At 40.4% G+C, this 26,444-nt stretch overlaps 1 protein-coding gene across 7 annotated transcripts in view; it reads right to left on the bottom strand.

Moving 5' to 3' along the window:
* The window catches only part of MAGI1 (membrane associated guanylate kinase, WW and PDZ domain containing 1), a 465,776-nt gene that overhangs the window by 8,837 nt on the left and 430,495 nt on the right, over positions 1-26,444 (bottom strand). For 5 of the 7 annotated variants that reach the window (XM_040407608.1, XM_040407609.1, XM_040407612.1 and 2 more), the window contains 7 exons: positions 20,495-20,586; positions 19,112-19,304; positions 18,260-18,559; positions 12,203-12,406; positions 4,866-4,956; positions 4,706-4,766; positions 1,186-1,332 (listed from right to left, as the gene is read on the bottom strand). In XM_040407608.1, coding sequence (XP_040263542.1) covers positions 1,186-1,332; positions 4,706-4,766; positions 4,866-4,956; positions 12,203-12,406; positions 18,260-18,559; positions 19,112-19,304; positions 20,495-20,586 — 1,088 coding nt within the window. The remainder of the gene's footprint in view (positions 1-1,185; positions 1,333-4,705; positions 4,767-4,865; positions 4,957-12,202; positions 12,407-18,259; positions 18,560-19,111; positions 19,305-20,494; positions 20,587-26,444) is intronic. The other 2 variants (XM_040407611.1, XM_040407614.1) reach the window with 1 other exon arrangement.

The raw sequence follows: 26,444 nt of genomic DNA, 5'->3' as shown, positions 1-26,444 counted from the left end.
TCACTTGTTCGATCTTATTCAAGAACTGTTTGATATAACAAAGTTCTGCCCACATAATTATTTCCTTTGGTGGGGACAAGAAACCCCAGTCTGACATTCTATTACGTTCTGAACAGTGGACCTGCTGTTTGCTAGTAAAGGTCCATTACTGAAAATGATAATTACAAAAATCTGTCAAAGCCATCTCCTTGGCAACAGACTACAAAGTGTTCTCTTTTGCTTTACAGAGAAAGTCATGGTTCTGTAGTCTGTTGCCATAGAGACAGCGAAAAGCAGCTAAGAGAATTTGCCTGGTAAAATATATTGATTATTAAAGCTATATTCAATATATGACCAAACTCGGCACCTTTTTCTCAGATTTACTAATCAAACAACATATTTCACGTCATCTCATAATTTGCTATTGCTTGGCTACACCTCATTGGTGGGGCTCGGCTACTGACTGTCAACTGTCAAACACATAGTGGAAACATTACAGATTTTCCATTCGGATTTGCAGGCAGAAAATCAGCAGAATATAACAGCTGTGACCTAAAGAAGATGTGATTTAAAAAAAATATCTCATCCACGTGCGACAAAAAGTATTTTTGCATACAAAGAAAAGCAGTGCATATAAATCTTTAAATCTGCAGCATATCAATTCTTTTTATGGATTTTTACCATGAATTTCACCCTTTGCAACGCATAGTATGAAATCCACAGCAAATCTGCTACAAAACCTACTGTCCCCATTGAAATCAATGGGTGACCATTTTATAAATGGTTGTCTTAGGTCCTCCAGATCAGGAGCTGCTAGTACAGTAGAGGGTCCCATGTAAGGAACTTATTTTTCTATGAAGTCCATGTATCCTAAAAGGGATTGTCCCCTTTAGCCTCTTGCATTGTCTAAACCCCTAATTGCTATAGGCTGTCCAGGCTTGCTGGGAGGGCCGCAGGTTGGGCATCCCTGGTCTAAAAGTTGGAAAATCTGATTAATTAAGATGAAAAACAACATAGCAATAACGCTCTGTTTAATAAGATCTTTCAGCACCACATCCTTGATTGTCACTCTTGGTATGTCAGAGAAAGTACGGGGAAGACTGGTAAAAAAACAGTGCCTTCCTTAATATCAAGAAGCCAATGGGCAATTCCTTTAAATGCAACATTTTAGACGTCAAAACGGTGTAACTGTAAATGCATACATACCCTCATCTTCCCACACCGCTCCGCTGGTCCGTCCTCTGCAAGACGCAGAACGTAAAGGTCCATGTTATACTCCCGGCCTCCTCGTAGGCTGAACCCAAATCCTTTAGCGCCTCTATCGAGTTCTACTGCGTACAATTCTTGATCAGACTGCAAAAACACACAAAAGAAAATAAATGGTCACGGTGTTGTAAACTAGACATACAAAGCTGTGTGTTGTCCAGGGTTGCCAACCAGAGTTTTCCTTTTTTCTGGACAACTTATCCCAAAATCACGGACAGCCAACAGTTTTTCTTGACAAAATGGAAAACCCTAATGAATGATAAAGATGACAAGTAATACATATCTATAGCTCAATATACTGATAAGAACTCACTACCAGCATTAACTGTGAGATGGAAAATGATAATTACCACCAAAATAATCTAGTCAAGTACCACCAGCCTCAAAAAATAAAATAAAATATCATCTCTTTTTTGTCACGGACTCGGGAAAAAGTCACAGATTTTTATGGACTATCCAGAAATTTCTGGACGGCTGGCAACCTTGGTGTTGTGTGACTGATATGGAGAACACAACCTGAACAGGAGTCTTAATCGTGTAAAAACTGCTGCCACCTAATGGCCAAATAAGTGACACGGTAGAATAATGCATCTCACTTTACAGCCTACAGTAAAACCTGATGTTATCGCTGCATTTTCACTGGTATGCAGCGGATTAAAGAATACTGTTCTTCCTTAAATAAGAAAAAAATTAACTATATATAATAATTAAATACATTAAAATCATTTTAGGGATTGTGTCCCTTTAAGAACACGTACAAGGCAGCAGATTTTAAAAAATGTTTTGTGATGACACGGCAGCACGAATCAAAAATGATCAGAAATTTACTTTAGATATAGGAGGCTTGGCAGCACCACTTTTTTTTTATTCTAATAAATGGATTCTGAATTCTGAAGTCCAACAGTTTATGCCGATGAATTTGCAGTCAGAACTAGAGATTTTCGATCCAGAGCTTCAAATGAGCTGCTTCCCTTCACAAAAGCATAATAAATTCTAAATCTCATACTCTGCCACTAGAGGGAGCCCACTGAATAAAGATTTATACTTCTCCCATTGTACCTACTGGGAACTTTGTACTTCTCTATGATGTAAGCTCCCTCTAGTGGTGGCTACAGGTAAGCAGAATGTAATATTATAATTGTATGGCTGCATAAGAGGAAACAGAATATGGCAGGGACCCTGATGACCATTTAAAATGCAAACAGCTACATGTTTTAGGGTATGGTGGTTTAAGAAATCTTTCAGAATGACTTCCATGCCTTGCCTCAGTAATCCCTTTAAGTTACATTATCAGATAGCTTATTATATACCTGCCGTGTTGAAACAGCTTTAAAATGTTCTCATTCTAGCTAAAATGGCTGCTTGATATGACAATACTATGCCTTTATGTACCACTATCGTTTTGTTATCAACGGTAGGAATATTTTCTAGGCACGATACAAGTATAATATCTGTCATATCCAGTTTTGTTGGATGCTCGTTTAAGTGAGTTATGGCCCTTTATCTGCTTGCTTGAAAGGCTTCTTGGATTAAGCGAGCATTGCATCAACACAATATCTGTCTCCCAAAGCTGATAAATGTGCTATGAAAAATTCCATAACCAAACAGGTTTCGGGAAATATACTTCATGCCCAATGTACTGCGAGTTACTCAAACAGATTTCCAATTATTTGGTTTGTTGCTAAAGGGTAAGGCTTATCAGGAGAACGCAAAACAACATACTGCGGCTACGGAGACCAACTCAAAGGACTCTGAACATTCCTGCAACATTCACTAAGGACATATTATGTCTAATCCTTCCTAAAAATCTACAAAATATCTAGAATGATGTTACTGAATTTGAAATGGGCCTGGCAGGTGGGGGCGCTGTTGCATAGGTCCCTATGAAAATGTTTTTGGACCAGCATAGTGGTGAAATGTGGTACTGCTCATAAGAAAAGTAACAGCACGTTTATACAGTAGCTCATTTCTGGTAGCAAAAAACTACAATAACACATGTGTTCTTAGAATTGCAAAAGGAAATTATGCAAAAATACTAAAAGAGATTATTGTCTCACAACTGCCTTAAAAGGGGTTGTCTCACTTCAGCAAATGGCATTTATTATGTAGAGCAGGCCCTCTGGCCCGCAGAATCATTTTGTATGGCTCCCGGCTCCATGCCCCCTTACCCCGCTTCTTCTAGGTCTGATCTGTGTCCTGACGCGCGCACTGTGCGCCCCGTCAGGTCACAGTACACAAAAGGGACCTAGAAGAGGCGATGCAGGGAGAAAGGAGTTCTGGATGCGCAGCACCGTCCAGAGCAAGCTAGGTAAGTTTTTTATTTTTATTGTAACGTCTGATGAGATCTAGGGGGTCCGATCTGAGTCTAATGGGGTCTGGGGGTCTGATCTGAGTCTAATGTGGGCTGGGGGGTTGATCTGAGGCTAATGGAGGCTGCAGGGGCTGATGTAGGCTGCAGGGTCTGATGGGAGGATGATCTGAGGCTGATGGGGGTCTGATCTAATTATATGTTTGACCAAATATAGCAGTCTAATTTTTAAGATGGGAATTTTGGAAGTTCGCAAACAATGTTACTAATATCCAAATGGCCCTTGGCAGAAAAAAGGTTCCCCACCCACGATGAAGACAAAGTGAATACAAGGCACTTACTAATGTGTTGTTATGGCCCATATTGCATCCTTTGCTGGCTTGAATCATTTTTCCGTCGCATTTTACACTGCTCATTTCCAGGGATTATGACCACCCTACAATAAATCAGCAGTAGACGTGCTTACACACTATAGATAAAGGCGCTTGCCTCTCTGGTGCTGGGACAGCGGGAGTACGCATAGGCTAGCGCTTTATCCCATAGTGTGCAAGTACGGCCACCGCTGCTGGATTGCAGGGTGGTCGTAACCCCTGGAAACAAGCAGTGTATTAAAAATGAATCAAACCAGCAAAGAAGGCAATATGGACATTGGATTAATTTTCTCTACATGATAAATGCCATTCGCTGAAGTGAGACAACCTCTTTAAAGAGCCTGTGTCACCATGTTCAACCAGGCATACTCCCTGGCAGTGTTGATCATGGAGAATTAAATGAGCCCTATAGCTGTAATCGGGTGTACCGTTGAAGTGACATTTTTACTTTAGTTTATTCTTATTCAAAGGTGCTTGGAACACCAAGGGACTGGCCTAATCCCTCGGAGCACCGCTTCACTGCCTCCTCTCCCCATCCCCACTTCACCTTATGCCCTAATTTACAGGGTCTGACACCCTAACTGTTAGCGCCAGGTCCAGCCTGGAATGGTTAACAAGGAACAACAGGTCCCAGAAGCTTAACACTGTGTCCCTTTAGCCTCAAATATGATTCGACATACTGTACGTAAAACCGCTGTTTCCTAATAAAATGCAACATTCATTTTTTGAAGCAATGTTTTTTTTTTTTTTTTTTTAAAGAATTCTAAAAAAGTTTTCTTACCGGTGTAGTGGGTGGAGGTTTAAATTCATATGGCGGCTCTTGCTTTGGTTTTGCATTGTTCCTATATTTAAAACAAAACAAAAAACAAAAAAATGTAATCAAGCAACGCACAAGCATGAAAATCTCTGCTGCGGATATTCCCTTAATGATGAAATCTTACATTGTTTCCTGCGCCACCGTCTGAGGCGTGTGCGTGGTCGTAATTGTGGCGATCTTTTCGGCGTTGGTCAATAACGAAGCATTAGAGGATTCTGCAAGGATTAGATATTTTCCAGAGTCAACATAAAGCAGACAGGGACCTTGTATAGATTTATTTAATAACGTTCAGTGACTGCAGTAATTATGCCGCTTATTTTGCATAATGCGCCTATTAGTTATCTGGAAAAGTGGGATCTCGGTAAACAAATGGATCTTTCACTTTAATGAATGAAGCGGTGAGACGGAGAAAATGTGTCTTATGATGTGATTTGTCTGTGTTTAACGCTGTAACACAATTATTACTCATCAATGTGCACCTGTATATTATGCAGGCAGCCAGGTTGTTCTGTTATTCTGTACACAATGGATTAACTTTAATATTAATAAAGTCGTCCTATTAGGACTACCCTGTAAAAATGCCAGGCTTAGGACTTCTCTCTATTAACCTAAGCCACTTCCCCTCTGGAGGACTCAACCCAACCACATATTAGATAGTTACCTATTCATTTGAATGGGAGCCATGCAATACCAAGTTTGTCCTGCAGTGGCCGCTGCAGAAGAAAAGTGTGGCCACTCACTGCAATAACAGCTGATCACAAGGTTTCGGCTGTTGGTTCGCCAACAGGTCCTCATTTACAAAAGGTGTTGTTGCACTGGTTTCGGTCTAGATTGCAAAAGGGGTCTATCCTTTTCCCGAAACAGCCTCTCTCTTGGGTTTTATCTAGTATTGCAGCTCAGCAGTAACACCAGACCATGGACAAGAATGGTGCTCTTTGCAGGAGAAAAAAAAATGTTCTGTAAAATCAAAATCTGCACCCTCAATGCTGTCCGAGGATGTTTTGTAAAATTATTCTTTTATACTTTATTGTATTCTACTGTCCTTAAAGGGTTATTTCTAGAAATGAGCGAATTTGAGCTTATGAAATTCGTTCACACTTCGTTTGGTGGTAAAAGGTGAATTGCGTTATGGATTCAGTTACCACGGACCATAACGCAATTCTATAACTGAATGCCTTTAGAGGCATTCCGTTATTCATTCCATCATAATAGAAGGACTCCCTTGCATAACAAACGGGACGGATCCGTTTTGCAGCCCATAGACTTCTATTATGACGGAACGAATAACGGAATGCCTCTAAAGGCATTCCGTTATGCATTCCGTCATAGAATTGCGTTATGGTCCGTGGTAACGGAATCCATAACGCAGTTCACCTTTTACCACCAAACGAAGTGTGAACAAATTTCAAAATATAAAAATTCGCTCATCTTTAGTTATTTCCATCTGGGACATTTGTGGCATATTGATGGGATATGCCATGAATGTCCGATAAGTGGTGGTCCCACTCCTATCAAAGGAACAGAGCTTCGCTATGGACAGAGCGTGCACTGAACTTGCGCAGCGTCCTCTTCATTCATTGGCATGGGACTTCTGAAAATAGCCTAGTGAGCACACTCCACTATTATCAGAAGTCCTGTACCATTTTATGGGGAGTAAGTCAAGTATATGGGGCTATCCCTCCATTCACCTCCATGGGGCTTCTAAAAACAGCAGTCTAATTTTGGAAGTCCCATAGCGGTGAATGGTGGGTTGGCTGCACATTCGCACGGTTTGCTCTTCATTCACATCGAGGCCCCATACTTAAAAATAGAACCTGATCCCATAGGTGGGACTTACACCTATAGGATATATATAACCCACAAAAATCAGCACCAGAGTCAATTGCCCACTGTGCACATGATCACCAGATGAACATCCAGAATGTACAAGCGAACAAAAGACCACAACATCGCAGGCTCTAAATGTAGCGCCAAACCGTGTATTCAGATGGTCATGTCCACCATACAAAAATGTGATATTTCGTCAGTACAACTGCATTATTAAGCACGCTGTTGTACTGCCGAAACGTCACATGTTTGTATGGTGGACATGACCATCTGAATACACGGTTTGGAGCTACATTTAGAGCCTGCGATGTTGTGGTCTTTTGTTCGCTTATAGGATGTATGTGGTATATCCTATCAATATCCCATAAAAGTCCTCTTTAAGTATAAATATTGCCTTTCAATTTTATTCAAGATGAATTTATGCTTATCTATTTAACATGTTTTGTTTTTTTAAAACGGTGTAATTGGTATATTTTACAGGTAGCCATCACTTTATTACTATAGAGGTGGCGCCTGGAACTACAAAGGTGCCCATCCGGAAGCTAGAATTAGCTCCTCCCACATCTTTAAAGGTAGTGGAAACCTTTGCTGGAGTTTTGCTCCCTACAATTATGGTATCCTCATCCTTTACTCTTGTATATGTCAGAAACTGGAGCCAGACTTATTGTTCCAGGGGTAAAGGCTTCTTTGCTATGAAAGTCAGCACCAATAGGGGGCAGCATTGTGATTTGAGCATGAAACGCCATTTGCGTTTCGATCATGTACAAAAGGACTGATATTGGCCCGACAGGAAAAATACATATAGTTAGCAACTGTGCGGCTGTTTATTTTCTATTAAAGGGGAAGTCCCACGAAAAATATTCTACAGTTTTCAAACTAATCTGGATCTGAATAATTTTTTAATTGCATGTCTTTAAAAATTTGCATAGCCACTGTGTTATTCAGTAAAATGTATCTGTATAGCGCCACCTGCAGTTTGTTTTTCTTATTTCTTTGAGCTGCTCACTGAGATGGCCGCACATGCTCAGTTTCATCCTTCAACTGCCTCCTAAGTTGTGATAGGAAGAGCTGAGACACGCCTCCTGAGTTGTGATAGGAAGAGCTGAGACACGCCTCCTGAGCTGTGATAGGGAGAGCATGGACACGCCTGCTGGGCTGTGATAGGGAGAGCATGGACACGCCTCCTGAGCTTTGATAGGGAGAGCATGGACACGCCTGCTGAACTGTGATAGGGAGAGCTGAGATACGCCTCCTGAGCTGTGATAGGGAGAGCTGAGACACGCCTCCTAAGCTGTGATAGGGAGAGCATGAACACGCCCCCTGAGCTGCAGCAGAAAAGACACTCCCCTTGAGCTGTCAGCTTGATATAAATCTAGCAGAGCAATGAATGGGGAGATCTCTGGATCCATGTGAGGTACAGGGCTGGTCCTAGCTTTGTTAGAAAGAGATTGTCATGTACTATATGATGTCTGATTTTCATTTTTTACATTAGTTATGGGATAACCCCTTTAATAAAAACCTAGAATCCACTGAAGCTTTTTACATTATACATTTGATATTTGCTGCAGACTTTTTACCACCCGCATCAACAATCTGGTAGCAGATACGCACAAAAAGGCAAAGTACATTAGACATATTTTGTAATTTGCATGATAAGCCGAGAAAAAGGCCTGAAGATATTTTATCTATTAAACAAGATGAGGGTCATTACGCCGAACCATCAGCTGTATCATATTTAAAGCATTACAGGAGTAACCGGCTTCATAAAAAATTGCATTTTATCCTCACGAGTACATTTAGGTCCTATAATTCAGTGGAGTAACACAGAAATATGTAAAATACAAATACAGAAGGGCAATGACAATGTGATATGATCTGTGTCCTTAGCTTTCTACATCCACTGTGGCAGTGATAGCAATATTTTTAGGTCCCGTGATACTGGGCCATCAATGCATTAATGCCTTAGGTTTAGAATGTTAAAATCTTGATTTAAAGGGGTTGACCCAATTTCAAATACCTTCTTAGAGCATTTCGGGTTGATGAAGGGGAGTCCCTCATTCAAAACATCCATCAATTAGTTAAAACAAGGTGTCTACAGCGTCTGGATGACTCAGCTTGGGCATGCGTTACACAGCTCTGTGATTTAAATGGCCACACTGTAATTCCTCATTTCACCTGCGGTGGCACTGCAGGAAAATATAACTCTTAAGCCAAAGCTGATTGCTGAAGCACCTGGAAATTTCCAGATTTTAATACAATGGAATTGCACAAGCGGCTATCCTTTATGTGTAAGCTTCCTTTAGGATCAGTTTTCTAGAACCAGCACTATCATTGTCCATAGGCTTTGATATTGCAGTTCAACTGCATTTAAACGGGTCATATCATATAGTACAGAGCAATATTCTTCTAACAAACCTAGAAACAACCCTTTACCCAGAGCTTCCTCTATTCATTGTTCAGATAGATTTACTTCAAGCTGGCAGCTTAAGGGTGTGTCTTTGCTCAGGGAGTGTGTCCTTTCTGCTTCAGCAATCTGCCTACCACAACCCAGGGGGCATGTCCGTTCTATTGCATCTCTCTCCCAGTACCTGTCACAGCTGCTAACAGTAGATACATTTGAAGGAAGTTGAAGGATGAAACTGAGCATGTGCGGCCACCTCAGTAGGTGGTCATGCACATTACTATACAGATTAAAGGCCCTCTGTCAGCAGATTTGTCCCTATGACACTGGCTGACCTGTTACATGTGCACTTGGCAGCTGAAGGCATCTGTGTTGGTCCCATGTTCATATGTGCCTGCATTGCTGAGAAAAATGAAGTTTTAATATATGCAAATGAGTCTCTAGGAGCAACAGGGGCGCTACCATTACACCTAGAGACTCATCTCTCTCTGCAACTGCCGCTCCCTCTGCACTTTCACCGACAGGACCAGGCAGTGTAAACGTGATTATGCTTGCCTGATCCTGTCAATAAAAGTGGAGAGGTCTCGGCCGTTGCAGAGAGAGCTGAGTCTCTATGTGTAATGGCAACGCCCCCGTTGCTCCTAGGGGCTCATTTGCATATATTAAAACATCATTTTTCTCAGCAATTCGGGCACATAGGAACATGGGACCAACACAGATGTCTTCAGCTGCCAAGTGCACATGTAACAAGTCAGCCAATGTCATAGGGTCAAATCTGCTGACAGATGCCCTTTAAATACCAGGGGGAGCCCATGAGATAATTGGTGCAGTTTCTGCAAAAACTAAAAATCTCCTTTAACCATTCACTTTCACCTGGTGACTTTACAGAACAAAGCAACACTACAAAATAATCCCATATCGACTATGTAGACAAGCAACACTGAAAAAGGGCGACCGATCCACTGCTGCCCGTTTATAGTCTCCTCTACAGCAACTAGTCCATATAAAACTTTCTTCACAACATAAGACAACTAATATTTCAACCACCTTGATCTTTAACAAATATATGGCTCTGGCTACCTCCCACCTCCAGAATTCAGCCAAGATATAATAGCTTGTATAGACTTAAAACGAATAAAAAAATGGAAAAATAATCTTTCCACCTATGTAAAAAAATATAAAGAAAAATGCAAAACAAAAGGGAAAAAAAAGAAAAGAAAAAAGTTCTTAGCAGAACAATTCCGAACATGTTGCTAGGAACTGGTGAAGGTTGCTTAATAATTGCATTGGATAAATAATATAATTCGGCCTAGATTTCATCCCAGCAGCAGTAAATGAATGGTAATGTGCTCCTCTCACCATCGCCTACTTCAGAATTGACACTTGTGTCTGATATTAAAAGTAATATCACAGTTAATTAACTAATAATCCTGATTAGGGATGCTCTAATGAACATTTCTATGAGAACTGACTGAATGTCAAGTGAAAGCAGTCTCTTCTCCATCCTCTGCTCCCAAAATCTCCATTTTATGATTTATTACATGGCCCAATAAAAACTTAAATTATATTTAATGTAATCTTCACTAACAGGATCATGAAATGCCCTAGATGCCCATGTGTCCTGTAGCGTGGAGAAGACCACAAAAGAAAATTCAAATTTTTTTGAGATTTTTTTATGGATAAGGGTGTCCACCATAACCAGCAATTATATTCCCATTGACTTTAATAATAGGATGAATGAAGACCCTGGCTAATACCACATCCACGAAATCATTAATGGCTATAGGTTTTCTTTTTGGGGAAGATACTTTTTGAAACTCCCACTTCCATCTAACAATTCAAACTGGATTAAAGGGATCTGTCCCAATCCTGTTATAAATGTATTGTTCCCCATAATATAACAATTCTGGAGCTTCTTTTTCCAAAAAATCTATGTTTTAACCTTCTTTTGTTATTCTTTTGAGAAATTGATTAATACATATGCAAGTAAGTGTTACTAGTTGGGAAGGTGTCTCTACAAAGTCTTACACTGTCCAATCAGTGCTCTTAAAAGGAAGAATAACACCCAGTTGTTAATGTATTCATTAATTTGGGATCTAGTAGGCACACATGCTCTCTAATCAGTCAGTGTAATAGAAAAATAGCCAGTACCCAGTGGATGCGTCAACCTTATACCAACGATGGCCAAGTAGATTCTCCAGCAAGTAAGATACAGAGCGACATCAAATGTATATTGGTATTAAATTAAAACTACTGCACCAATTCCCACTCTATTGCTTATAATCTGTACTATCCCCTGAGAACTGAGAAAGCCTTTCCCACTGGGCCACCCATAGAAATGGGCCTCTTTGACCCATAATTGTAGTCAACATAGACACGTCCACTTTAAGACTGTTTTCTACATAACTTTTTGATTTACGGTATCTCTCCAATACTCTTAATGGCAGAAAGAGGACTAGATAGAAATTGGAGGAGTTTTCCCAGGATTTAGATACTGAAGACTTATCCTCAGGATAGATCATCAAGATCATATCAGTGGAGAGGATGAAACTCAACATCCCCATCAGGGGTGCACCGAGCGTTTCTGCTGCCTAAGGTGAAAAGTAAAACGGTGCCCCCCCTCCAATGACAATTTCTTAAACTAACCCCTTTGCCACAATGAAAGCACTCATTGCCCATACGTGGTGCTGCCCGTGGCGATCGCCTCACCTGGCCTCATTGGTGGCGCACCCCTGATCCCCATCAATAAGCTGTTCAGAGAAGCCACCATTGCCAGACACTATACGCTAGAAGCCAGAGGCAGAAGGCCTAGCACCAGCGTACTGCAACGTAGAACCCATTCAAGACTGATATTGATCACCTGATGACCATTATTGGGCAGTGTGGTGGCTCAGAGGTTAGCACTGGTGCCTTGCAGTGTTAGGGTCCTAGGTACAAGTCTAACCAAGTACAACATCTGCATGTAGTTTGTATGTTCTCCTCGTGTTTGCATGGGTCTCCTCTGGGTACTCACACTCCAAAGACATACGAATAGGAAATTTAGATTGTGAGCCCCATTGAGGACAACGAGTGATAATGTCTGTAAAGTGCTGCGGAATATGTTGGGCACTATATAAGCAAGTAGAATAAAAGAAACTAATTACCCATCCTGAAGATAGGTCAAACATCTAAGTACCTGAAAACCCCTCTAAGAGCATTTGGGAAGATTAAATATGAATAAAAGTATACATTACCATCCCCAGGAATGATGCGTAGAGTAACAGTGTTTCCCGCTTCTTTGATTAAGTTTACAATGTCCGAATGCGACTTGTTGGTGATGGAACATCCATTAACGGCCAGTATCCGGTCTCCCACTTTGAGCTTGCCGCATCGGTCAGCTGGGCTTCCCTCTATTATCCGACCTATTTTATGAGGCATGGCCACACATGCATTTCCAGCTTTTTTTGTGTCACAATTTTTGTTAAAGTGACAAGACACCGAAGGGTATAGAAGAGAAGGATTGAGAAAGGAAACAGAAGGTTGAGGGTTAATAATGCATTAAGCAAACGTTATTAGCTGAGCTGCTCATGTGAACAAAAACATTGGCAAGACAACCAGTCATATTCAGGACAACATGGCAAAGCTGCTGACTCCTGCATATTCAGTAAATGCTGCTAAGAACAATAGAAGCAGCTCCATCAGTATACTTCAGTAAGACTACAGTGAACTGGTAGAAACCAACTGTCATAGCTATAGGATGCTATCAAACATATTGCTCCTTGTGCCCTGGGTATAAAAAAAATCTGTAAACGTTTGATGTACTTTTATTTAAGTAAGGCAATTTAACTAACATTTGATGTCTACCAGCTTCAAGAACCTTATGTAGAACACAAAGAAGACCAGCCATCTTTGAAGTGCTTTTGTCTTGGAGATCATTTTGGTGAAAGGTAAAGTGATCTCCATTTCCCCTAAAAGATTACAGTAACACTTGAGATGTTACACTAGTGGAGCGACCCCCGTATCTTTCTCTTCACTAAAAGATGAAATGTGACCAAAATAGAAGAATATGACCATTCTGGTCTACAATAATTTTAAAGTTCTGTAAAGTTCAATCATTTTAAAGTGATCTGTAATTTTGGATATTTTATCATCTATTATTGGTTGAAATTAGGCCAATTATGGCCCATTATTCCCCTCTTTGCACAAGCCAATTTTGCTGTTTTGCATTTTTTACATTGATCTACCAGTTTTGTCTGGTATTTTGTTGATCAGATTGTTTGTATGACATACCAATGGTTGGACGCATTGTTGCAGATCTTAATCGTAGGTGTATGGCCAAATAAATAGGTGAATGGAGTGCAATATTTGATTGACTGTGGCGTACACTTATAAGTCCAAAGCAAGATGGAGAAAGAAATAAGGATATTCACTACAAAAGTTAAATAATGGTAAGAAAATGTTCTTCACATCTATCAAGCATTAGGGCAGTGCTGGAGGACCCCAGGTCACTGTGTGTCCACAGCTTCTTAGTCAGTGAGAGGACACCATAAAGGGGTAGTTCAACAGTCAACATTTATGGCATATAGCTAAAGACATACGGTTGACCAAAATGTGACTTACCAACTGTCTGTGTATGAACAATCTGACTGTGAACATGGCAGACTAAACTGGTAGAGGTCAGGGAGGAAGTTAAAAAAACAAAAAAACAAATGGGGTTGTGCAAAGTAGCAGATGGTTTGTCAAATTCAGCCAATCATTCCATACACTGTCAGTTTCAACTGACCGCTATCATAAATTCAATTTGTTAACCCAATCCAAGTGCTCCTCGAATGGTTGGTAAGGGGCCAACAACTGTAATGCTTCACGCTCAGACCACTTTCATCCCTCATCTAGTCTAAGAAGATTTTATAGAAGTACTTGACAGCTGGGCTACAACAGTATTCATAAGAATCTAGCCAATGAATTCACTAAGAACCGAAGGACTTGGACATCACAAATCCTTTTGAAATGTTCACCATTGTATGCTGAAGAATTAGATGACCAGACCACCTTGCATTGGAAAAAATAAGCAGATAAAGGGTATGAAAAAAAAAAAAAATTTCACACTCCAAAAACTGGAGACATAAGCAGAATAATGTTCGCCATATCAAGATGTCAATACAGCGCCCTTGCAGAACGGCCAGGTTTAGAGCGGTGCTTTTGACTACTATATTACTAGGGTTTGTTAATTTGTCTCCACCCCACTTACCCTCTCGCTGGACACTGTACACCCCTCAATATTACAGGGCATATAATCTACTTGAACTTGCCAATGTCCTTTTCACTGTTAGGTGAAGGATGATAATCCATGAAAGAATGTAAAAAAAAAAAAGAATCCCCAACCCTCAGATGTGCGGCACCGTTAAGGGGATGGATACTGTCTTATCACTGAGAGAAGTACATCAAGCATAAGCCAACAAACACCACACACAAGGACACCATGCAAGAACACAAGGGAAGAGGCAGAAAGCAAAAAAAATAATGCACACACCAAAGGCGAGAAGAAACCCATGTCTACTTTTTAGTGTTAGTCCTCATTTCAAATAGGTGGTAGCCACACAGCAGTGAAATAAACATATATCTAATCATAGATAAGAATGCAGCCTATAGAGATCAATAACATTACTGAGATTCTGAAATAGTCTTCAAAATGGCTACCGTAATATGATGACACGCTTGGGGATTCCATTATATCCTTAAAGGGGTTGTCCAGGTTTGCACCCCAGCCAGAAGGACCTGTAGGGAAATCCATGCTTATCTAGTCCCTGCTGCTTCATTCCAGGTCCCTGGCTTTACTCACTGGTCTTCTGTCTTCTGGTCTCCGTCTATCAGCTTCCTGCATGGATGGGGTCAAGTGCGCCACTGCAGCCAACGCCTAGCCTCAACAGCCAACGCCTAGCCTCAACAGTGAATGTGTTCCCAAGCAACATTTGACCCAGCTTTGACGTGCAACTTGGGAACACATCACCATTCACCACTAAGGCCAGTCATTGGATGAGGTGGTATTTGACCCCATCTGTGCAGAAAAGAATCAGAAATCCAGTGAAGGCAGTCTAGGAACCAGAATGGATTTCTGCAGAGGTCCCACTGGCTGGGTGGGCAAATAAAAAAAAATAAAAAAATAAAAACCTGGACAACCGCGTTAAATCTTAATTGGGGTATTAGATTAGGAAAAAGTTTCTGCTCTTATTTCAGAAACAGCGCCACTCCTGACCACGGATGGTGCTGTACTCAGCCCCATTCAAGTGAAGAGATATTATACTAAACACAACCCATGGACATGAGGTATGCTGCATCTCAGAAAAGCAGACACTTATTTTCTAACATTCTAAATGGTAATTTTGGAAAGACGGGCAGGTCAACTTTAAACAATATTAACCATGCAAATTCTTAGTGGGTGCAGAGAGTACTCTATGAAGTTATAGGTTTTACTTCGTAACAAAATGCAATCGCTCATCACAGCATTAAAGTGTCTGGGTTTGGAGGTACCCAATGTAATATATTAAAGGACTGCATTATTCTCAATGATCTAATACACTTTCATTAACTGAATCGTTCATGCTACAAGCAGTAATTTACAGGCAGTAAAGGGCAGCAGTGCAGGAAAAAAAATCCCCATGGCTTCTCTGGAGTTCATAAACAGGCAACAGAGTGATATGTACCAGTATATTATCTATCTATGCATGATTTTGAGACATGCTGGGCCGATCAGAAAGTAAGAAAGAATCCCATGTACAGTAGGTTTTTTAATCAAAGATGCGTTTCGTGCCTGGCATTTTGTCAGGTTCAATCACGTCAAGAGAAGATACCATAATTTAAAAGTTTTATCTGAGCTTTTCAGTAGATTATCTATACTTCATAGAGAAACTATAGACTCCCATTAATGTTTTTTTGCAGTCTGTAGGATACTTCATGGAATTAGCTTTCCCCGCAGCTGCCTTCACTAGCTATTCGCAACAGGAGCAAATTAGTTTGTTGGGATGGTTAGGTTGTTGCTAGCATATGTGTTATATGAGCTATCAATGCTATAAAACAACAAATTAAATAATGCTCTCCTTACCAACCTCTGCTAATCCCCTGCCACAGATTCCTACTACCCTCTGTTCACCAGGCACTGGCAACTGGCACGACGTGTCACTGCTCCAGTTAATCACTGACCGCAGCAGTGACCTCAGTGCAGCCCAAAATGTTGGCAATGAAAGATGAGCGAATCACTCAAAACGCTATTCGATTTGGCCAAATTCATCAGCCAATTTGATCCTGAAACAAAAGTGCTCCAAATGGCTCGAAAATTTGTGTATGACACTCTGAGGTCTCCTAGGACTTCTAGGATATTTTATTCTGTCTTGTCACTCATTTTTTAATTGTTTTGTTATTTTTTCTGTCTCTATTGGCCCATCAGACATTGTGTCTGGTGAACATAGAATATGAGTAAAGTGGGAAAGAGGAATATTACTCAATTTGTTATTTGAGAGCATCGTAAGCTTTTAGTAAAAATAAAAAAAATAGGGGCTGGATAACTCCTTTAATGGTTACAGTCAGCTGCAGGGAATTTGCTTTTCCTGCAACCGCCCTTCAAGCGTTGCTTGTAGCTTGTGCAAATCACTTTATGACAAAATAGTAGATAATGCAATCTTCAAATATATCAGGGTAGCACGGTACTTGCAAATCTAGTCTAGACTTGAAAGCATTGTATGGGACCCAACGAGTCCTACAAACACCCTTTAGTTATTCATTTTTTGCCTGTGGAAGAAGGATACTTACATTATCAAAGTTGTGTGGATCGGCCACTTAGGAACCCGGCTATGTGACACTCTGAAAATCCTGCTTCCACCGACGTCACATCCCTTATCAGGTTTCTGGTCTGGTGGCTAGATGGGGATGTCACTTCCACTATGGACAGGACCAGAAGTGTTCATCTCACTGGCACATGCGCGAACTCTTGAATCTACCTTATCTGTGCATGCGCTAGGAAGAATAGTTCTGGCCCCATCCACAGCAAAAGTGTAATCCCTATTGATTGACCAGACCAAAAATCTAGCAAAGGATGTGATGTCATCATCTGATCCAGGAAACTTTGGTAAATATATTACAGACTTTCTCCCACAGGCAACATATGATTAATTAAGGTGGGTTTGCAGAGCCCGTTGAGTCTTGGAAAACTCCTTTAACTCAAAGGCTGAGTAGATGTCTATATGTATTTCATTATGATCTAATAGGTTTACTGTGACAGCTCTACTGGATGTTGTTAGTAAATGTGGAATATTTATATTCATAATCCACAGACCTGTATTAAAAAGTCACTTTGATTTTGTGTTTCGAGGCAAAGCCAACAAAATGCTATACTACAAACTTCTATATATTTCATGCAGGACTGAAGCCGGTGTGTTGATTAAGGCTCCTATCCGCTCCTTATGCAGAATAGAAGTGATTTTACTGCTCCCTAAACACTAGGACTGAGTCATAAACCCAGAGAATTGCAATGAAGATTTCCTAATAATTACAGATTTTATTGTCATCTGGGGCTTCAGAAGATGGTTGTTTTTTTTTAATGGAATAAAACCAGAAGCAAAATAAATTCTGAAAGCATAATTTGAAAATTTAGCTCTAAATCATAAAAAAAAAAGCTCACAGTAGAAACCTCTACATCCCAAACATGTAAGGCTACTTTAACACTGGCGTTTTGGCTTTCCGTTTGTGAGATCCGTTCAGGGCTCTCACAAGCGGTCCAAAACGGATCAGTTTTGCCCTAATGCATTCTGAATGGGAAAAGGATCCGCTCAGAATGCATCAGTTTGCCTCCGTTCCGTCTCCAGCGTTTTGGGGTCTGTCTGACCAAACTGAGCCAATTGGATCCGTTCTGACACACAATGTAAGTCAATGGGGACGGATCCGTTTTCTATGACACAATCTGGCACAATAGAAAACGGATCCGTCCTCCATTGACTTTCAATGGTGTTCAAGACGGATCCGTCATGGCTAGGTTACAGATAATACAAACTGATCCGTTCTGAACGGATGCATGCGGTTGTATTATCTGAACAGAAGCATTTGTGCAGATCCATGACGGATCCGCACCAAACGCGAGTGTGAAGGTAGCTTAACATGAGTCTTATGGGGTCTATGGAAAGAGGAGACCATGCCCTGGTTGGTTTCATCCCCCTTGTTAATGGGTGGCAAAAACCTGTGCAGGACTTCCCTCTCCAGAGGAGCTTCATGGCTAGTAATGTGATAGTGGCCAACTAGGGGAGGGTGAAAAACAATGCACTTACCAAATGTAGTTCCAGCTTCTGGCCTGCTGACAGATGAAACAATGACAAATCCAAAGCCCTCATTTTCACCACGACGAATTTCTACATCATATGGCTGAATCACTGTGCTGACTAATCCACTGCCGCCGCCGCCTCCACCACTGCCGATTCCACTGGTGGAGCCACTGCCCGAGCTGACTGTATTTAGCGAGTTTTGGCTGCCTTGCGGTGTGCGTTTTTCCTCTGTTAAAGAGGCGGGTTGGGTACTGCTATGGTGGGAAGATGCTGGTGAAGCAGGGACATCATTTTCTGTTTTGGGGACTGGAAGGTAAAATAAGAGATGGTTATGAATTAGCTAAATGGTTCATCAACACACAGAAGATATCAAAGTAAAAGCAGAGCCCAAAAGGCAAAATATTGAGAGGTCTAATGTAAACCAATTATCTCCATACTGTGCCTCTCCCTCTGAGGCAAAGCTACAACTTCCAACGAGGAGCTGTAGTTTCACTGCAGCTGAAGAGCTTGAGGCTGGAGATCAATGCTGTAAACCATTTGGTTGAGAATTAATCATACCCGGTTGATTTCAAAGTAAGAAACTGATCCTTCTCAAATATGGCATGATTTCAGTCAACCGGTACAACATAGATCCAATAATCTCTTGCATTGGTAATACCAGTGTACAATTCAGTGTTCTAGTAGATCTCAAGTAGACATCTTTTTCTCAGATCTGAAGTTCTACCAAGTTGTAATCCACGTCATTACTTTATTAAAGACGTATCATATGTTGGTGGAGAATCTACTGGGTAATTGGCGATAACTGGTTATCTAGGAAGAACTGTCTGACTTTACCACAAAATTAACATTTCAACGCACCTGGATAAACAACTTTGCGCCTAATGGTTAAATTGACGTGACCTTGTTTGGCTGCTTGCTGCATTAACTGAACTACAAGTTGATGTGACTTTCCAACCACAGCTGTTCCATCCACACATATAAGTTCATCTCCGGACCTCAGGCGGCCATCTGCATCAGCCGATCCCAGAGGCACAATATGACCTATGAAGATCTGAGAAAAGAAAGAACTTGTTAGACAATATACTTGGATTAATAAACTTTGAGGAGTCATGTTTGTAGAATACATGAATTGATTGCGCCAATCATGGTAGGGCTGTGGACAAGTGTGCAGATATTTCTGGAGCAGTTGGTGTGAAAAGTGATCTTATTGCCGATTTCCTGTTCTGGATTTTAAGTACAAATAGACATTTTGTCTATAGGTAAGGTCATGCTATGTCGATACTTTAAGACTCTGCATTTTTTCTTTTCCACTTGTGCTATCCAGTAGTCAGGCTCTCAGAAGGCTCTAAATTCTCGTTTCGGGTCTCCAGCTGATAAGAGTCTTAAGGGACTTTTGGAAATCCAGATGATAGGAGTCTTTCGGGAAATGCACCCTGGATAAAATTATGCAAAACAGCTTTCCTGTCTCCCTTAGTGCCACCTTAAGTCAATATGGGAGCCTTGAAACATGACTTGGGTAAGCAACAAAACTAAAGACACCTATCTGTAGGCAGCACTGTTCTGGAGTTGTTGCTCCTTGTCAGTACAGAGTAGGGTTCTGGATGGCTGAGTGAGAGGTCTATGTCATGACTCTCAAAAGGTGCTGATTTTCCTTTCCAAGATCTAGCTGACTAGAACCTTGAAGCACCCATTATAAGTAGCGATGAGCGAATTTCCCCTGCATAACGGAAACGGGACAGATCCGTTTTGCAGCCCAAAGACTTCTATTATGACGGAATGAATAACGGAATGCCTCTAAAGGCATTCCGTTATGCATTCAGTCATAAAATTGCGTTATGGTCTGTGATTTACCACCAAACGAAGTGTGAACGAATTTCATAAGCGGAAATTTGCTCATCTCTAATTATAAGTCCATTAAAAATAGATCTCTCATGACTCCTATCAAAATTAAGCCATGATGCTAGAGTGACTACAGCCTTGATTGATTACATTGGCTATTATTTTACTTCTTCTTATCTTTGTGGTCATGTTTATAGCAATCGTATTGTATGATAAACAGGCTAAAGTGGCAGGAAGTTCAGGAATGATGCCAGATGATTCCTCCAGAGCCATAGTCTTATATGTCATCGTACACATCGAAAGTGAAATTACTATCCACAGCGGGAGGTCTTAATTGACAAACATTATAAGGCTTTACTATTATAATAAGGTAATTTTTAAATTGTAACCATTGCTACTTACTGGTTCCCCTGGCTCATTTCCTCCAAGAATTCTGAAGCCAAAGCCAGTCTCTTTCCTCCATAAAAAGATATCATGCTCTTGAAAATCTGGAACTAGAGAAAGGAATAAACATTTTGTTATTCTAGATTTAAAAAACACACAATGTCCTAAATTAAATAGTACTTCCCAGTATTAATATACAAGCTTGATGGCAGAGGCGCTGTGTGTAAGTATGGAGCTGGGATAAAATGGCCGACTGCCTGGTTTTAGCCCAAATAGACAGACAGTAATATCCAATCTTTAAAAAAGATCAGCTTGATTCGCGATTTATGTGCAAGTATGTAAACAGGGTCCATAGACAAGAACAAAAAGAGGGTCCCTTCTGGAGCTACTTCACACTACTACACCCCCATCTTGGGACATAATATTCATCCTTCAACTTCCAATCCTTTCTTAAGGTCAACAGCAGTCACCCCTTTCTCGTTTCCCAAAACTATAGGAACTTTAGTTTATAATGAGCTTGTAGGACAATGAGCATATATATATATATATATATATATAGAGAAAAAGTGGGCCATAGCAAGGATCAAAATTTGTCCCAACTTACAAAGCAAGGTCATTGCAACCAGGATAAAAGCGTTAATGACTTTCTCATTCCATTTCCTTGATGCTTATGGTGATTCCGTCCTCCTTTGTTTTCATTAAATTGCAAGGAAGCCATAGCAAAGAGGATGGAAGCCACCTTGACTGGACTCTTTCTCTCCAGAAGTTCCATAGTAACCTTATAGGCTACGTTTACTGTATGGACAGCCTTTGGTAGGACTAACCTTAGACAGACCCTCCTTTCCTTTTGCAGTATTGTTTTTGTTAATGAGTTTAAGGTGGCCACACATAAGATGGCTGAATCCACCTGGCAGCAGCTTATACCAACTCCTTGTGTCCAATTCTTTCATAACTCATAAAGCCATCTAGATAAAATTAGCCTATCGATATATCGCTAGGATATGCCATAAAAGTCAGATAGGTATGGGTTCTACCTCTGGGACCTGCCCCTATCTCCAGAATGGGCCTGCTGAACTTAAGGTGAGCACAACATGTATGCACAGGTGATCTCCATTCACTGCTGTGGGAGTTCCAAAAAAATCTAGCAAGCACACTTGGCTATTTATGGAAGTCCCATAGTGGTGAATGGAGAGCCACCTCTCCATTCACCTCTGTGGTACTGCCAGAAATAGCTTGTGAAACTCCCACTGCAGTGAACGGGGAGTGGCTGCGCATGCGTGGCTGTTCTCCTTCACATCTCTACAGTGGTGGGACCTGCACCTACCTGACATTGATGGCATATCCTAGCTATATACCATCAATGCCTGAGATGGGAGCACATCTTTAAGTTCCCAATTATTTTAGGACTAACACAATCCTACAATCCATTGACATGAGCCCTTAGCTCCCTGCTTTTACTATCCACATTCTGTAGAGATGAGTGAAGTTCTTAAAAATTCAATTCAGCTGCTTCAATGAATTTTACAAAACAATTTGCTTTGTGCGTGATGAATTACTTTGTCATGAAGCGCATTTCTTTGTAAGTTGCGGGCGTAATGACGGGGAATGGCGATTACGCCGCCCCCCCCATCATTGAACCCTTCAGATGCCACGTTCATCGCTGATCGCGTCATCTGAGATGAATATTAAGGCCTTTCAGTGGTTCATCAGTTAAAAAAAAAATATTGTACTTCCCTTATCCATTTGAGCGTTAAGAGGCGGCTGCAGCCAATTTGCTAAAAGATCCCGCACAAAATCTCGTTTGTTGCGTGATGATGTCATCATGCTGGCCGGCGTGGTGACATCATAAGTCACCGCACATGAGATTTCGCGCGGGATCTTCAAGTAAGATGGCCATGGCAGCCGCTTTGCGCTCAAATGGATGAGGCGAGTATGATTTTTTTTATTTTTTACAGCCATTTCTGGGAAAATGTAATCGTTACCACGAAACACGAGGAGATTCGGCTTCATGGCAAATAAAATTTTCCCTGAAATTCGGATACTTCGATTTGCTCAATGCTACTAGCTACACTTATTTAACACTTTATGCGCTCACACTGTGACCAAGATTAATAACTTCTTGAAAATAAAATTTAATGGGCCCAAAACTGAAATGTCGTCGACCTACAATTAATAACACCAGTTCTTTTTACAGCATTCTGGGTAAGACGTTTGCCAGATGATTTGTCCGTTGCCAAGTTTGAAATTTTATCCTATTTATCATTATGAATTAATCACTGTGTTCCCCCATTTGATTAGCGAACGGCTTTGTGTCTCATAACTTTCATGTTGGCGTCCTCTCATCCCTTCTATTGTACGATAACAATCCCGAAACAATTATGCCAGCTGATCTCATAAATCATCTGGTCGAACATAAAGGATTAAATACGCAAAACTCACACATCTATTGAAGTAGCTGAATACAGCAGGTTCAAGCTATTTCCAAACAATGTCGGATCTGGCCATACTGAAAATGGATTTTTTGCATTCAAGCATTTTTTTTTGCCCTCAACCTAAAACAGCAACTTCGAAAAGAATGATACCAATTCCATACACATATAAATTCTAATTAAGAAGTTCTTCCATGATACAGTTTTCTTATGCTTCAAACTTCACCATAGTTCGAGAAAATGAGAGAAAATAAGCCAGGTGTAGGATTTATACTTGTAATCCGGCCCACAGGGATAGGTGATAACATTTATAGTCTATTCAACATCTTATCTTATCAACAGAAAGTAGGTTTGACTCAGCAGGTGAAGAGACCACCCAAGGAACCACCAAGCAGAACACACAATTATTAACAAAATTAGATGTGCAATATTATGCGGTCTATTCTTTCCAGCTTCTGAAACCCAAAGATAGCGGAAACATCAGCAGAGAACAATGTAATTTGGCTATTATGAAGAGACGATGAAGCACTAGAGTCACCCTAGAGATGCTGAACACCTGCAGACAATAATGTAGATAGATGAAGATAACTTTTTGTTACCGCTATTACATATATTCAGAAGTAAAGTCTAGAGAGACTATAATATGGACTTATAGGGCCACCCACATATAGGCATAAGCCTGTCACTCAGCTTAGCTCATGTTCTTTGGGTACATTTTTCATCTAAGAATTTCTTGAGGTTGGACCAATACTGCATATCCTACATGTTAATTTTCCAGCAAACTGCAGATAAAAATACTCTGCTATACGTTCTACAGGGTATAACAGAAACAAATCATGTTTCCATCACAAAAAAAGCTATTATGCCTCAGTAATTGTCTTTGACCTAACAGGATAGAAAAGCTGAATAAGGCAACTTGAATGAAAAGACTATATCAATTAAACATCATTTTGGTGCCCAGTGGAGTATTACCGGAAAACGGTTTCTGATCCTTAGCAGATCTTCACTCATATCGATTAAAGTGGTGGTCTCCACAAGTCAATACCATTAAGTGTGTCAAGTAGATGAGGTGATATAAAGATTATTCTTAAAAATAGGATCAATATAATTAGGGGAAGACGCTACTTGTGGTTAAGTCAAAGGCTTGAAAACTAACTGATCAGGATGGAAAGCAGATTTTTATATTGGGCACTTCTCATGCTGCACATTAATATAGATGAATGGATGCACTAATTAAAGGATTTATGTAGGGGAAAAAATCGTTGACCCAAATGGCCAACCCATTTCTTTGGATCATTATGAACTGTTTCATTACCATAAAGATATATCTAAGGGGAGATTTTGGCAAGATGAAAATTGGTGGAAGACTAATCTTAAGACTTTCCTTCATTTACAGGTGGCAATAGAGGAAAAGAATAGTAATAATTTGGACATCAAACTTGGCTTGAAGAGGTCTCCTGAGATACTCCACCTTCAGAAGCTTGAAGGCCCAAGAAACACCAACAGTTACCCACAAAAGGCTGAAATAAGCCAATCCCCACTTCTTCACATATCAGACAGATGGATGTTTGCATAACATTTTTTATTCCAAAATCATTAAAATTATATCTAGCTGATTTAGGGCTTTTTCATATCTCTGTTTAGGGCTTCCATTGCAAATTCAGTCAAAAAGACCAGACAAAAAAGTCCTGCATGCAGGGCTTTTTGTCCGGTAAAAAAAAAAACAAGACCTCAAAAGGAAATTGAATGGAAATTTTAGTCAATGGACTGTTCAGCTCCATCCATCTTGTTTTTTTGGCAAATTTCATTATTTTTATTGTTCTGCTCCTCTAACAATGATGTGAACTCACGCTATATCTTTTGTCTGGCTATGGACGGACCATGAAACTCTGTGTTAACAAGTCACTAGACCTTGCACAGGGTCAACACATTCCAGACCAGTCTTACTTTGGATGGATCTATTAATGCTTCTTCTTTTTGAAGCACGAGATAGTGTCTATATCTAGTCCCAACAGTAATGGAAACAGGAGTCACATCATTTTCTTGGAGCCCCAAGGTTGATGTGTGAATAACAAGCGTAGGATAGACATCAGTAACACGGTGGACTTGGTTATGATAGGGTTAGCCTTCATTTATTGTTCTTAGAAAAGTAGAGAAAACTATTAGATGAACAATATAATTAATTTGGGTTTAATGAAATAAAATTTTAGTAATTCACAGGCTTTTCATTGAATTCCTAAAAATGCAAATCCCCAAAATCTTGAAATACGGCAACAAAAATTTAATCAGCGCCGCTTTCAAAAAGACTGTGCTGAATAGGTACTAGTGCTCCTCTGAAGAATAAGTAAAGCTAAAATTTTCTAGTTAATGTGTTTTAGTCAATAATGCAATTAGAGGAGTTTTTCTTGCTCTTCCAGCTCTTTAGCTTGAGTGGTAATTTACCGTAATCAAGATTAAATACCCATAAAAAAACTAAACAAAATATCAATAGCCATCCGATGAGCGTTATTCCTTTATCGAGCTTTGTCACGCGGCACTAAAAGAAAACTTTGTTCTCTTTTACAACCGGGGACTGTGAACCCGATGTAAGCAGTTGCGTCTGCGCAGTCAGGCAGCCTCAGACAGCCTGACTGCGCAGGCGCAACCGACGTAACATCAAATTGTAACTGGGCTAGGATCACATGCCGAATGTATGGCACGTGATCCAAGAAGTGCCCACAGCCTAATTTGCATCGGGGAGCGCAGCACTGGCCCATAGGAATGTTTTCAACATTATCACTGAATCACATTAAAAAATATTAAAAAAATTGAGGCTAACCCTTTGGCTCTCTTAGCTTATATAGGTTGCTAAATATGGTATTCACTATGGTAATATATATGACAGCCCACATACAATTTGCAGGCATCATTTACTGTCAATTATAAATCGGTGGTGATATTTATTTCCAGCACTTTGACCTATGCGATTCAGCAGGGGCAGGCGACTTTAGATACCTACTCCTACACTAGATTTTACGACTGATATATGGTATTCTAGTTGCTGACAATGCATTGTACTCTCTGCTGGATTACAGTCTATTGTGCATCTGCCAAATTCAAGAAGCCAAACAATTTATGGGAGTAGACATATTGCAATCGGTTACACACTGACTAAACCCGGCCATGTGTGAGGTCCATTTACTTCCCATTTCTGAAAACATGCTAGGCCGTTAACAGTTATGCCAAGGTTACATACATGCTGATCTGTGCAGTCATAGAGCCAAGAAATCTGCATCAATCAGTCTGATGTTCTGGGATTCCTCTGCTCATTGCTTATCGAGGGGGAAAAATAACTGCTTGCAGGGAAATTTACATTCACGCTGCATGCTACCTTGGCCGGCCATGCCGTAAAATCGTGACATAATAAAATAATGTAAAAATGGTTTCAGGTAAAACTGTAAGCCTCCTAAATAAATGTACCCTTGTGTGCTGTAGGAAAGTAAAATTTAGGATTTTTGCTGTTGTTGTGTGATGGTCCATACTGTCCTTATTTCATCATC

Source organism: Bufo bufo, chromosome 9 (genome assembly GCF_905171765.1).
Source record: "Bufo bufo chromosome 9, aBufBuf1.1, whole genome shotgun sequence".
In the NCBI taxonomy this organism is placed as follows: domain Eukaryota; kingdom Metazoa; phylum Chordata; class Amphibia; order Anura; family Bufonidae; genus Bufo; species Bufo bufo.
Note: the sequence above shows the minus strand (reverse complement) of the source record. Positions and strands in the feature narration are given on the sequence as shown.